The following is a 13716-nucleotide window of genomic DNA, read 5'->3' as shown; positions in this document are numbered from 1 at the left end:
ATTTGTTAAGTTTTCGTTTTTTGTTAATTTTGATGCTTTCTGAAATCTTTGTGAACATGTTGTTGTATTTGCTCCTCACAATTACATGAACTCTTTGTTTTTGGTATTCATTTAACTATAAAGGTTTAAACCCTTAGAAACAAAAAATTTTCTCGCTTCTATCAGAACTAACGAATCTGATATTTTTTAACAGCATGAACAACAATTTTTTATAACATATGGCCTTTACTCACTTATCGTATGTTAAAACAGAAAAATGAAGTAAAATAAGACGGGGGTACTTCTTATTTTACGCCGCAGCTGTTTTCATTCGTTAGGATAACTGTGTTGAACTCTCGGTCGGGAATTATGTTTAACCCTGATCGACAATCCAATTCGAATCTGGTTAAGATATCGATGCGCCTCGCAAAGTGTTGCAAAAAAGTGTCGTAAAAAACAAACATAGAATTTTGAAAACAGAGAAGTTCTCTGTAAATTCGTCCGTTAGTCACTTTCTTTGAAGAGTAAAAAAAATACAGACAGTGGCGTGTTTTAAAAAAAGTCATACCTTAATGTTAATATAGAACACGTGTTATATATACTTAGGTGTAATTTTGTTTTTTATTATAGAGCATTGATGACTCCACTTCCTCTGTCTAAATGTTAAAATCAAAAATGTAAATATTTGCAATCTTTGTATGACAAATACTTACGTTTCTGTAGCACAATTATTCCACCACAGCCACTTTAGCACCAACCTTAAGTGTGCACATGATAAATCGGCTCAAAATAATTTTTATTCTCCCTAAAATATGTTTCACGGTATGAACTTTCCTAAATTTTTTGAAATTTAGCCGCCACCACTGATTACATTAGTTGTTTCTACATTAGGTTAGTTTATGTGCAGATTTGTCAAAATTCACTTGTCAGACTTAAGGCTTTAGGCTATTTGATTAAATTCACACCCTTGAAACATGCTAATTGCTGGTGACTATCGCAGCAGCACGATCATTTTTACTGACCTTCGTGTCGCCCAACGTGGATTATTTCATTGTGCGGGTGCGCTAGAGAATGCAACAAGAAATTTTAAACGCTAATTACCTAACCTATTTGTGCGCAAATGTAGCGACTTTGCAGCCTGTTTTTACCATTTGACCCTTACGCCCATTTTTGCCTTTGTTTTAATAATGTCCACGATAACAATTTTTTACAGTTATTGCGCCCTATTGTATGCTTCGTCGCCAAGCTTATAAAAGCAAGTTTTAATTTAACCCCCGTTTCATAGAAAAATCGATATATTTAATATCTTCTATCATCTGTTGGTTAACCAACATCCCACACATATACATATGTCGTTCAACAGCGTGAACTATAAATAACAGCCCGTACTCAGCTCTTCTTTTACATTACAACGCACAGGATGGACTTGTGATCAGAAAGGCAACCGTCCCAAAGATATCTCCTTTCTCTTTGTGTCCTCGCTCCTTTATCCAGGAAGAGGACTTGTGCTCAATTTTTGCTCTCAAAGGGGAGGACTATTTTGTCTTCCCCAATATATCTAATTGAATACACTTAAAATTTATTTTAAAGGCTTCTTGATATAACATGTCAAAAAAAATAAAAAATTTCAAAGAAAATCACATCAAATTTGACATTAAAAGATCATTCAACGCTTGTTGTCTCTCCGGGACGGTGTGTCCGTAAAGTTACAAGATGGCTTTGTTACAAGGTTGGTTAAAAATAATCGTCGCTAAAATTGCACCCAGGTAAAATTCTCGAAATCTCTACAGCTGTAAAGAAAACATGTTGAACACACCGCATTCATTTTTAAGAGAATTTTAAGTGGAAATTTTTATCTTGCGAAAATTTTTATTTGAAATTCTACTTCCCGAAATTCTACTTCACCTCAGAATTTTTTTTTATACTTTTTTAAAAACCCTTTTTCTTTCCATCAGTTATAATTTCCAAATAGAATTAAAAAACATTCGCCCTTATCCTCAACCTCAAGGCTATATGATGTGAAGGACCTTCCTGTTAATCCAGACATATATGACGCGCTTGGCAACCAATTCAATTAGGACCCAAGTAACTACATTAAATGAATCGGGATGGTTTTTGGGTTAATAATGGAAGAATTTACAGAACAAAATATACGAAAAACAAATCCATACACTTTTCCCTGTAAAGTCAAATTTCAAAAGTAACTTTCAAAAAACTAATTTGCGCTACTGGACAGAACTTAAAGAGAGGATAAAAAAGACTGTATGGTACGTTAAACTTACTTTTCACATTGCAACATTCTTTAATTGCCAATAAACGGCCTAAATTTGACTTTTTTTACGCTGATGTCAGCCTTTCTATGCTGAATAAATTTATTAAAACATCAGAGCAACGGTTTACTGTTTACTGTTTATGATTTGCTGTTGAACGGATTTTTTATGTAAATGGTGTGTGCCCAAAAAAGGTATTGACTCAGAATTGTGCCTTTTTTTTCTTTTTTTTTTTGGTGATACAAAAACGTGCAAAGAAAAAGTGCAGTTTTGAGGCAGTCCATGACTTCAAGATTTTAAAATTTTCCTAATTTTTTTTGTATAAATATATATTCGAATCTATAATTAACGGACACCATAATTACTGGGAAAAAAATTTGCACGGACAAAAATATGGTCAAAACCTTATCAAGCCTTTATATTGTCGGACAGTCACTGAGCTTTGCACCAATCCAACTTTTTCTATGTATTCCCTAATTAGCGGACATGGTGAAATTCGTTATTTTAAACATCTTTTTTTCATCTCTTATATAACTTTCCTTTCTCTGTCAATTTTTTTTTCTATCCATTAAATAACTTTTTTGATGCCAAGTGCAAGCGTATCTTACCGGAATCACCAATTTGTAACTCGTACCTTTCGTCCTCTTGCTTCTCATTACAGGGGAGGAAGCAGTTTGGTAGTTGTAAAAACTGTACCAACACTTTGGATATGTTATATTGGTGAATGTCCAAAAATAAATCTCAGACAAAGATCACTTCGTTATACATCAATCGCCATCCTCGTGTCCAGGTATTTTTGCATTTTTGATAATCAAAAAGGCAAATCCTATCGCTAATTATTCGTAGTAATTTTCGCGTTTCTCATTGCTTTCTTCCCATCTATTTTCTAATCCAATACTTTTTGTTTTATAAGAATATCAGGGTGAGATTTCAGATAAAAAACAATTACTCTATTTATTAGAACAATAGAGTAATAAGAATTTTTGGTATTGAAACATCAGCCTACGTTTGCAAACAAGGTTTTTTGCTGTTTTTAAAAAAGATCGCGTATAGCTATATTCTAACAATGCATCACCATGATACCTTTCTTTTTTAGCATAACACGAGGCATGATTGGATGATTTTACACATTCGCAATGGCTTTTATTGGCAGGTGGCGGACGTAAGAAATTACTTTTTTGCACTGTGAAACTTAAAGTAGCAGAGCTAAAACGTTCTGTAAAGTGCAAAACAAAGCTATGATGAAGAAGAACATGTTAAGGTCAGTACTTTATGTCGCTTTTTTATCACGCTCGAAAATGTACATGCACACGTCAATTCGACGCGATATAGAGACATTTCCATGTCTTATTTTTGCTGTTTCAAACCAATGAGTTTTGCGTTGCTTTGCTTCTTTTCAACCTCGATCCCAGGGCCTGTATACCAAAAACACTACAGGCCCTGGGATTGAGGTTTGCTTCTTCTTATCGGTAATGTACTCGCTCTTCACACCCACTGTCTTTAAGCGCCTGCTACAATTAACGCCCACACTTCCGCCCAAAGTGTTTGAATATAACGCGATATGTAAGTTTTGAACGAGTTCGAATTTACCTTTACCCCAGCCCCCAGCGCTTTAAAGTTCTTGCAGCAGAATGGAGGTTAACAAACTATTGTAATTTATTTTGTTTTTGTTTTTCTTGTTTGACTTAAAAAATTTTTGTGGTCGTGTTTTCTTGTCCAGTTTATCTATGTTGAATAATTATTCAGTATAATCTCGACCCCAGCACCTTTTACAACTATCAGAAAGCGCAGCGCCGTTGAGAAGCAAATAGTCCTGGGGACGGGGCTGTGTTTAGTAATTTCGTAAATGCAGTTATATGTGGTGTCACAATTAAAATTATTCGTAATGGAATGGCTTAGTATTATGTTTTTGTATAAGAAAACTGTCGCGTTTGCTTAATTGCGAATGAAATAAATAGCAGGAAGTTCTAGCTAGTAATGTTATTAGATTTACTATCGTTTTCAAGCTTTTGTTTTTAGCTTTAAAATGTATATTTATAATTAAAGGAATTATATATTTACAAGGTTGGCAAGAAGCAGTTCACATGGAAGAAATTATAAATTTTTACTTCAAAGCTACATTTATATGCACGTATTTTTTACGTAAGAATGTAACGTAAGGGAGAATGTTCAAACGTAGCACGTGACACCACTTAAATGTGCAACTTATGCTCTTTGATTTGTGATTCGAATTTGATTACATGGCATAAATTGCATACAACATTCACGAGAAGTCAATGAAATAACTAGAAAATTATATTTAATGAGACATCTTAGCAGGAATGAAAGTTGAAACAAAAGCATCAGAGACTTGCCTGTCCAAGTTCGTATTTTGGATCCAGGCTCTTTTAATCTTATTCGACAATATGTCGCTGCTGCATTTTTACGAAGGCTACAACGTCTTTTTAAGATAATTAGTGTTAAGGAGAAAGATGACAAGACTAGACGTATGATAAATTTTACGTTACCTTCAAATGTTACATAATTCCTTACCTATAATAAATACGCACATATGAATTAAAGAAAGAAATTTTTTGTTAGCTCTGCGAAAAACTCTGAAAAGGTTTAAACTGAACATTAGTTATTGCGATATGGCGTATATTGTTCTAGTTCTTCAACTTTTGTAGAAAATTATTTTACGAGCCTTTTACTTTTGGATTTTTTGCTACATAATGTTTTTATTTGCATAAAGTATATTTCAAATTAAAAAAGAAAGTGTTTTAGGGGTGTCAGGAGAGCGTTTTTTAAAGCGAAAGTTTTCTTCGTCGTTTTTACTTTCGTAACCTATCTTTCTTTCGCCCATTTTTGATGATATGTGAGTTACAAAATAGTTACGATGCGGTAAGTTGTAAGGTTGTTTTAAACTTGTTGTTGAGTGTTTTATGCCTTTAATTTCACCTGTGTCCTGGCCAATTCTGCTAAGTCTGTCAATCTGATCAGATGTCAAACTACTCTGATTAGATTGCATATTAAATAAATCTATCTTTCACCAGTAAGAAAAGTGTGTCCTCGGCACGAATTTATTCATTCTTTTTTACAATTTTGATTTGAGCGGGAAAAAATAAACACAAAACAAGAAACATCTGCAATGAAATTGAATTATTTAGATGGTGCGTTTCTTTCATAGGGAAATTTTTATAACAGAACAGTTGTTTTTAACATTTTTTTTCACATTTAGCTACCATTTTCTGATAACACATGCTGAATAATTAACATAATTAACATAATTATCACACATTAAATCTTATTCAGTATATCCTTCTTTTCACGCAACAAATACATCGTTTGATGAATGATGAAAGAAACGCAACTTGAGTTCAATGTTTTCACACAAGTTCTTTTTTTTTAAAAAGTACACGCTCTGGTTAAAAGAGAATACAAAGTAAATATATAAAATGATGGAAGAAGAATTTAGTCGGCTAAGGTAATAAAATATAAGATTAAAATGACTTCTGGAAGAGAAGAACAACTAAAATCTTTAGTTTTTCAACCGAGTGATGAAAAAGAAGAAAAAGAAGTAAAAAACAGAAAAAAGAGGTATACAATTTAAAATGAGCAATATAAAGATTTCGTGTTATAAACATTTTTTGTGTGTTTATTTTGTGCCGATTAAATAACATTTGTCTTTTTCAGATAAAAAGTTGTTTTCAGTAACTAATTCTGACGAGATAAAAATCCCTAAATGGCATCAGCCTTGCAGCATTTATTAACCGCACACATGTTGGAATGTGGGTGGCCCCGTCAAAGACTGTGTGGGTTTTGTGTGTGTGGTGGGAGCACCCTCTACTCTAACTACTATAACTTAAGTTATGGCACATTTAATACCCATCACAAAATAACTAAGAAAATCAGCCTTATTTTCATGTTTAGTCACGTGTCTAATTGATGACATTGAAAAATTTGCGATATATTGATCGATGCAAGCATAGTCATCCTAAGATATGGAAACGGAGTTTTTAACTTGTTTTAGGCTTTCTGCCGCTATGCATATGCCGCCAAAATGTGAACACACTTTCTCTTAAATTTATTTCTTTGTTCAATTTCTGAAATTGTTTGATTTCCATATCCTATTTGTCCAGTATTTCTTGCTACTTATTATCTTAATATATTAACTTACAGTAATAGTGTTTTAAACGTAATAAAAAATGTTTTTTTATTTTTTGTAGTTGTTCGTGCTGGACACTATGGTTATTAATTTGTCGAAAAATAAACGCTTTCCTAGAAAGGATATTTACCCGTTTTGGTTATTTCATCGCGAAGCATCCTAAAGCTGTTCTGATAACGGGTATTATTTTATCGTTACTATTAACTATCGGGTTTGTTCGATTCTATACGATTGTACGAGTCGAAGAATTATATATTCCGCAATCCAGCCAGTCGATAAAAGATCTTAATCGTGGAAATAAACACTTCCCATTAAAATTAAAAGCAGAAGAATTTATTATTAAGTTTGATAATGACGCCGCCATATTTGAAGAAGATGTATTCAACGCAGCTTTGCAAATGCATAAGCACATCTTGTCTCTCCCAGGTTTAGATGAAATCTGCATGAAAAATCAAAAACAACAATGTTTTAGCCAATCACCGTTAGAAATATTCATATCAAACCAATCAAACTCAAATTCATCTATATTTAACCATATTGAAAAGACTTTAAATGATGTTTATCAGAACGAATCGTTCGTATTAAGTAACGGCAGAGCGGCAAAATGGAGTTTTTCTGATTATTTCGGAAATTTTGAATATGACGAGAAGAAAAAACGGATCAAAAAGGCGGAGGCATTTCGAAGTTTATATTTCGTAAAATATCCTGAAGATAATGCAATGCACACGAAGCAAATAAGTTGGGAGGAAAAATATATATCCTACATGAAAGAGATGCAAAAGAAATTGAAAAGCAAAGGTCTAATTCTCTATTTTAGTACTGGCAAGAGTTTAGATAGTAGTATTGCTGACTCAGCAGATGCTGATATTAAACTAGTCCCAGTTTCTTTTATACTTATGGTTTTGTTTTGCACGGTAACATTAGCGCGATTTCGCAATAACGTAATCGGTCATTTCATTTTGGGAAATGGCGGTGTGCTTGCGCTTCAGTTTGGAATAGGAGCTGGGTTTGGAGTTGTTATGCTGTCTGGTAGTCCTTACGTCGCTTTTGCTGGTGTGTTACCCTTTCTCATCCTAGGTGTGGGCATTGATAACATGTTCATCATTGTTGATTGCGTAGACAGACAACATTCAGATGTGAAAGGTCCAGATCGTATTGCAAAAGCAATTGGTCATGTCGGAGCATCAATCACAATGACAACGCTTACTGATTTAGTTGCATTTACTGTTTCCATGGTAACTGATTTCCCAGCTATCAAATATTTTTGTTTATATGCATCGATGTGTATCACTCTGTGTTACCTGCTGGTTGTGACAGTATTTGTTGCTATGTTGACATATGACGTGAAAAGAATTGAAGCGGGTAGAAGGGACATCATCCCGTGGGTGCTGTCAAAACAAGATGACGCTACCTCATGGCGCAACAGTCATAAGAGTATCTCAAATAAGGTAGGTTAAACTAAGAGAATGTTTAGCTTTTTAAAAGTGGTGAGTTCTAGGCTATTTTCCTTTGCTCATTTGAAGAAGGGAAATTCTGTGCAGAGCAAAATAATCCAAGATTTTTATCTGCAAATTAATATTCTCAAATCCACTCTGCACGAAATATGCTACTGTGTAAGAATAGAGACTTCCCGAATGTTTTTGTGACATTATTCTCATTGTCAAACGCTCCTTGATTTTTTATTTCTTTCACGACCCTCACTTTCAAACAAAGATAAGATCTCGCATTATCCCATGAAAAAGAAATGTTCTAAAATGTTCTTTATTAACATTATGATTTTAAAAATTTCTTTGGTAAGGATTTCAAATATTTTATCCATTTTCTGTCATTTTTTTTAAAAAAACGCTGAGGCACGTTAAAGTGTCTATGAGAAAAATTTATTTGAGTTTGCTTTTTTTTTTTTTTTTTTTTTACATCCTGCTTTCTTTCTTCTGTATTTATTTTTTTTGATATTTATTTGGCTGAAAGATCAGCATTTAGTATGAATATCAAACATTTCTTTAAGAAAACCTCCTACTATCTGATATGAACGCAGATTTTTCAATTTTTATCGAAATTATTCAACCTCTGCCTTTTTAAAATTTTTATACTATAGCTTATGCTGAAGCTTTATTTTGATCAGCGCATTTAAGCCTATAGTAAAAACCGGGTTCATTTCTTCTGATTATTATTGTCTTAGATCATGACCGCTTACGCCACTTATTTGATGAAAAAACCAATCAAATACATTGTTCTTCTCGCATCCATACTCCTTGTAGTAGGAGGCGTTATAGGTTCTTTACGAATAGACCAAAGTTTCGACATGCTTGTCCTGGGGCTGGATGGTTCGGATTACGTAAAATTCTACAAATACCGAAACAAGGCTTACCCTGCTGGCTTCTTTATAAGCGTTATCATTGACGATCCGATTGATTATTCTGATCCCGATGTACAAAAAAGTTATTCCGATTTGGATAAAATTCCGATTAATAATAAATACATGAAAAATTTTACGATCAATTGGATGACGGCGTATTTAGAATGGTCGTCGAGAAGGAATATTTCTTGTCCAGGATTCACATTTTATATGCAATGTTTGCCGATGTTTTTGAAAGAAAATAGACAATATGTTAGTGATCTTGTCTTTAAAAATAATACTCTGCAATTAACAGCAACTCGAATAATCATGTTTAACAAAGATATCGATCATTCAATATTTAGAAAAGATACCCTGTTAGCTTTACGAAAAGATTTAAGAGAAAAAGCAAAATTACCAGCATACGCAGCCAATTTAATGTTCATATATATCGAGCAATTTGTCATCATACTTCGCGATACGATTCGCAATCTCGCTATTTGCTCTGGAGCCATTTTGTTAATTACATTACCTTATCTTATGCATCCGGTTATAACTTTTTTCGTATTTATTGGCTTTGTCTCGCTTATTTTCGAACTATTTGCTATGATGTATCTATGGAACGTTTCACTGAATTCAATTTCGATGATCGTGATCGTCATGGCAATAGGATTCGCTGTTGATTACTCAGCTCATGTCGCGCATGCGTTTATGATTTCAAAAGAGCACACGCCGGAGAAGCGTGCTATAGATGCTTTGAGAACCATGGGGACGAGCGTGTTAATGGGAGGTAAGCGGAATTATTTTCTTTTATCCTTACATACCGTGAATATTTTCCTTGCATTTTTCAATCTTAAATACCTTTTTGTGTATACATCACAAAAATTTTGGCTGGTGTTTGTGGTTAATTTTCATACTATTTTAGATTAAATGATTATACTACTTAAAAGGCAAACTGGGTTTTTATTCCTTTTAAACTTTGGGATCCTGATTTTCATGAATAAAGCGACAATGAACAATTCATGTTACAGATTCTTTTAAGGAACTGCCTTAAAAGCGCGAAAAGTAATAGGGCAAAAAGTCGGAATTAAAGTAATCGAATTTGGTCCAACATTTTGCAGTATATTGGGACAGCAACACTTTATTTTACATTTTACCTTAATCCGACTTGTTCATAGCTTATCACCAAATGTAGTATAAATTTTCTTGAAGCAGGGGACATAAAATATATAGTTGAGATTACTAATTTGCAATCTTAAATTCTTCAATGTCAATTAAAATGTGCTCATCCGCAATTTTTTTACTCCCCAGCATTTTACACAATTTTTGAGGTCCATTTTGCAATCTTTGTTTCTCACATTTATTTTTTACCCTTACAGTATTAGAACTTGAGTGTGGATGTTTATTAATTTGTTAAGAAATACGAGAGAATTTATCACAAAATTCGTTGTTATCATACCATTGTTTTCCTTTTTGCACATAGGTGCAAGTACATTTATTGGAGTGTTGGTAACCGCTTTTGCATCCAGTGAAATCTTCAAAATCTTTTTTAAAATGGTGTTTGGTATAGTCGTGTTAGGTCTTCTGCATGGTCTGTTATTTCTTCCTGTTCATCTCTCAAGTAAGTATCTAGGTGTTCTATGTTGTGCCATCTTTGTGCAGTGTAGGGTTTAGAACTTTTTTTTTGGACATAATTACTGCATGTGATGCAAGATTTCATGGCTTATCTGTTTTGGAAATCCTCTCAGTTAATTAAAATTTCAAACATGACGGCGAGTGTATAAGTATGGCATTGATACAATGTTAATTTTTACACCATTACCATATAGACCCCCAACAAGTCATGATCTGCAGTAAATGGACTTATAATATTGACAACCATAGATCAAGCCATTACTTGCCAGCAACGCGGTAGCTAGTTAAAGCACGCATTAAATACATAAAATACAAAATCGCTGCAGAGTTTACGCTATATCCATCATGCTTTTTTTAACATTGACCAATAGGTTTTTATTTCTTTTCTAAGTTGCCTTCTACATCTTGTCAACTAATTTTCTTTGTAGTATTTTGCCGAACAGATCTTCGCATACCTGCTTCAACCGAAGGAGACAGTCAGGAAGAAGACAAGACACAAAACAACTTTAAAGTTGGATTTAGTTCAAATAATGAGCAATTAACTGGAATCGTTACATAGAAATATTGCATTTTCTCTGAGGGGTTCTTTTTTGAAAAATTTAAAATCAGGAAACTCACTAATAACAATTGGGAAACCAGCACGGAAAAAAAAATTATTTCTAAGTTATTTAAGGTGTATGATTGAATAGGGGTAATATTTACCCACACTCGATATGTGTTCAAATAGTTAAAGAAATTACACTTGACTTTTGGGGTCATTTACAGACGAAAACAGATTTTAAAGACCAATTCTTATTCTTATTTCTGATAGCACGGATTTGCTTATTCTTGTATGTATGTCATATATCCATATTGATATATGACATACATACAACATATAACAAATGCTATCGTCGTTGAAATGCTAAAATATGTATTTTACAACTTGCAAAAAAGATATATGGTCTTCAAGCTGGACTTTAGGCTGCAAAATATGTCACGTAGCTATACATTACCGGGAAAATATTGAAAGGCCTTTAAAATACATGGGATAGTGAAAGGCCTTTAAAACACATGGGATAGTCTGATGGTATTATCAATTGCATTATTTCAGACAATAAGCCCTGGACAGACTTGCTTAGGGCCTTTTTATATGAGAACCGGGAAACTCGCCTATCGAGTTTCCGGGTAAAGCGGGGTAATATCAGCTCGGGTTTATATGTAAATTTGTCATTTTCCGTCCCGGGTTTATATGAAGAAAAATTAACGGGAAATTGAAAGTGGCGGGGTGAGTATATATGTAAATATGGCTTCCATCAACAGAAAAAAGAAGATAGCGATACTGTTTATGCTTGAAACAACTTTGTTATTACTATTAGTTATTTCTTGATTTTTTTTAAATTACCATCATTTCAGACCAATTTAAATATTATTTATTTAAATATATTATGGGGCTAATATTTATCTCCCACACACTTAGAACAAGATAAAAAGTTAATTTTAGATCATTCTCAATTATAATTTCAGTGAAACCTGGTGTTTTCAGCATGTTTCATGGTTTTGTTGTCGTTTTATTACAAATACACTATGATACAAAAACAAATATATCCATTGATTAGCATTAATAGTGATAATTATTTGCTCTTCTAAAGCTTACATAAACTTTTTCCGTACTTAGCCACCGGGTTTTTCTGTTTACATGGACAAATATCCATCCTGATTGACCGGCATCCTGGGTCACTTGCCCGGGATCTCGGTTGACCGAGTTTCCCGTTGTAGCCAGGGCGAGACGAATATGCACCATATAAACACGATTTAAATTTTCAGCGTTTTTCCGCAAATTTCCGAGATCTCAGTCATGCGGGATATCTCGGTGGACCGAGTTTCCCGGTCTCATATAAAATGGCCCTTACCTCAAAGAAAGAAAAAAATTCTGTCATTCCTTTTAGCACTTTAGGAGAAGTCAATATCAAACCAAAAATAAACAGAATTTCTCTCCTTTTCTTCATGGATGCCTATTCGAAATTACTAATTTTCTAATACTTGGTTGGACTTGTTAGACAGGACGCCTAGCAAACAGAGGAAATGGTAATAAAAAAAAACTCTCTAATAAAAAAAAACTCTCTCTCAAAAAGTCTCTACGTTTTAATATGTTGCGTTTTTTATTTAAACTAGACTATGTATATATTAGATTTATATTTATTTATATTTAGTGAAATGTATAGCATACCCAACAAAACAACCTTCTCTCTTATGCTCTTTACAATTCAATGTTTGGGTGAAATGGATTAGAGTGGACAAAGTCCTCTAAAAAGAAACCTCTGTTTGTATGAACGACCTTTCGTGTAACGTTATGCTTTTATTTCGTGTTGAGAACAAGAGACATGCGCGCGGTATATAGAAAATAAAAACAACAGATCAAAATAGTAAAAAGCTAAAATCGCTAAAAATAAGTGAAACTTTTTAAAAAAGAAAAGAATATAGTTAAAAAATTTAATTCCAGTGTCTTTCGGATTTTTCGTTTATAAAAAGTACCAATAGTGAGTCGCTAGTTGTCTTGTTTGTCATGGATTTGTAAGATACGGCAAGCATGAACGTTTTGAATGAGAAAGCGCAAAACATGACGACGCCATTATAGTGATATTCCCGATGTTCAAAAATTATATTTTTGTTCAGCATTGTAACTGGGTATATTCTTAGTTAGGATATGTATTTACTAGTGTATTTATTATAACTTTTTATTTTACTCTTTTTATATTTATAAAGTATATTTTATTTCTACATTATAAATTTTGTGGTGTTTAAAAAAAACACACTAGGCTGCGTAGATATAAATGCATGATTTTAAAAGAATGATACTTTGAAAGTGTTTTCTTTTGAAATAAATCCTGTTACGATATTGTTCTGTGTTGTCATTGTCTTGTTATTAACCTCGTCGCAATTAACCAAATAGCTGGAAAAACAATTCCAAGGTTTAGTTTTCGCAATATATACTTCGTGAACAATATAAGGGTTAGTACATGAGTCCCTGGATATGATGCTTTGGAAGAAGATTGGATGTGGGGGGTAACAACCTTGGAACGGGAATTTACCAAATTATTTTGCAAACACAACCTTTCGCAAACAGGAAAAGAAAAAAAAGAAATTAAGCAGAACAGAAAGCGTGTTTTGTGAGAAAAATAAACAGAAACAAAAAAGTTCATCTATGAAACAAAAAAAAACTAAGAACACAACGTGAAAAGGAAAGTTAAGAAAAACTTTACAGTTCTAGAAATTTTAGCCATCAGTGTATCTTCGTGGCCAGACCTGCAATCTGCTTCTCAGACTTTGACCTGCTTCTCAGATCTGAGATATGCTCCTCAAACCTGAGATAT

General features: G+C 33.3%; 1 protein-coding gene across 1 annotated transcript; it reads left to right on the top strand.

Moving 5' to 3' along the window:
- The first annotated feature begins 4308 nt into the window (after window positions 1-4308).
- Window positions 4309-13241, top strand: LOC130644584 (patched domain-containing protein 3-like). Its single transcript, XM_057450247.1, has 5 exons — window positions 4309-5825; window positions 6455-7841; window positions 8573-9518; window positions 10212-10349; window positions 10792-13241. The coding sequence occupies exons 1-5, from the start codon at window positions 5734-5736 to the stop codon at window positions 10920-10922; spliced, it is 2694 nt and encodes an 897-aa protein (XP_057306230.1). The 5' UTR covers window positions 4309-5733; the 3' UTR covers window positions 10923-13241.
- Window positions 13242-13716: the final 475 nt, after the last annotated feature.

Source organism: Hydractinia symbiolongicarpus, chromosome 5, assembly GCF_029227915.1.
Source record: "Hydractinia symbiolongicarpus strain clone_291-10 chromosome 5, HSymV2.1, whole genome shotgun sequence".
Classification (NCBI taxonomy): Eukaryota; Metazoa; Cnidaria; class Hydrozoa; order Anthoathecata; family Hydractiniidae; genus Hydractinia; species Hydractinia symbiolongicarpus.
This window is presented reverse-complemented; position numbering and strand designations above follow the sequence as displayed.

What these genes read in the sequence shown, in the direction of transcription:
- LOC130644584 (XM_057450247.1), top strand. Translation starts at nt 5,734, where the DNA reads ATGACTTCTGGAAGAGAAGAACAACTAAAATCTTTAGTTTTTCAACCG. An exon ending in ATAAGAGTATCTCAAATAAG is followed by an intron (nt 7,842 to 8,572) that starts GTAGGTTAAACT and finishes TTATTGTCTTAG; the next exon opens with ATCATGACCGCTTACGCCAC. An exon ending in GACGAGCGTGTTAATGGGAG is followed by an intron (nt 9,519 to 10,211) that starts GTAAGCGGAATT and finishes TTTTGCACATAG; the next exon opens with GTGCAAGTACATTTATTGGA.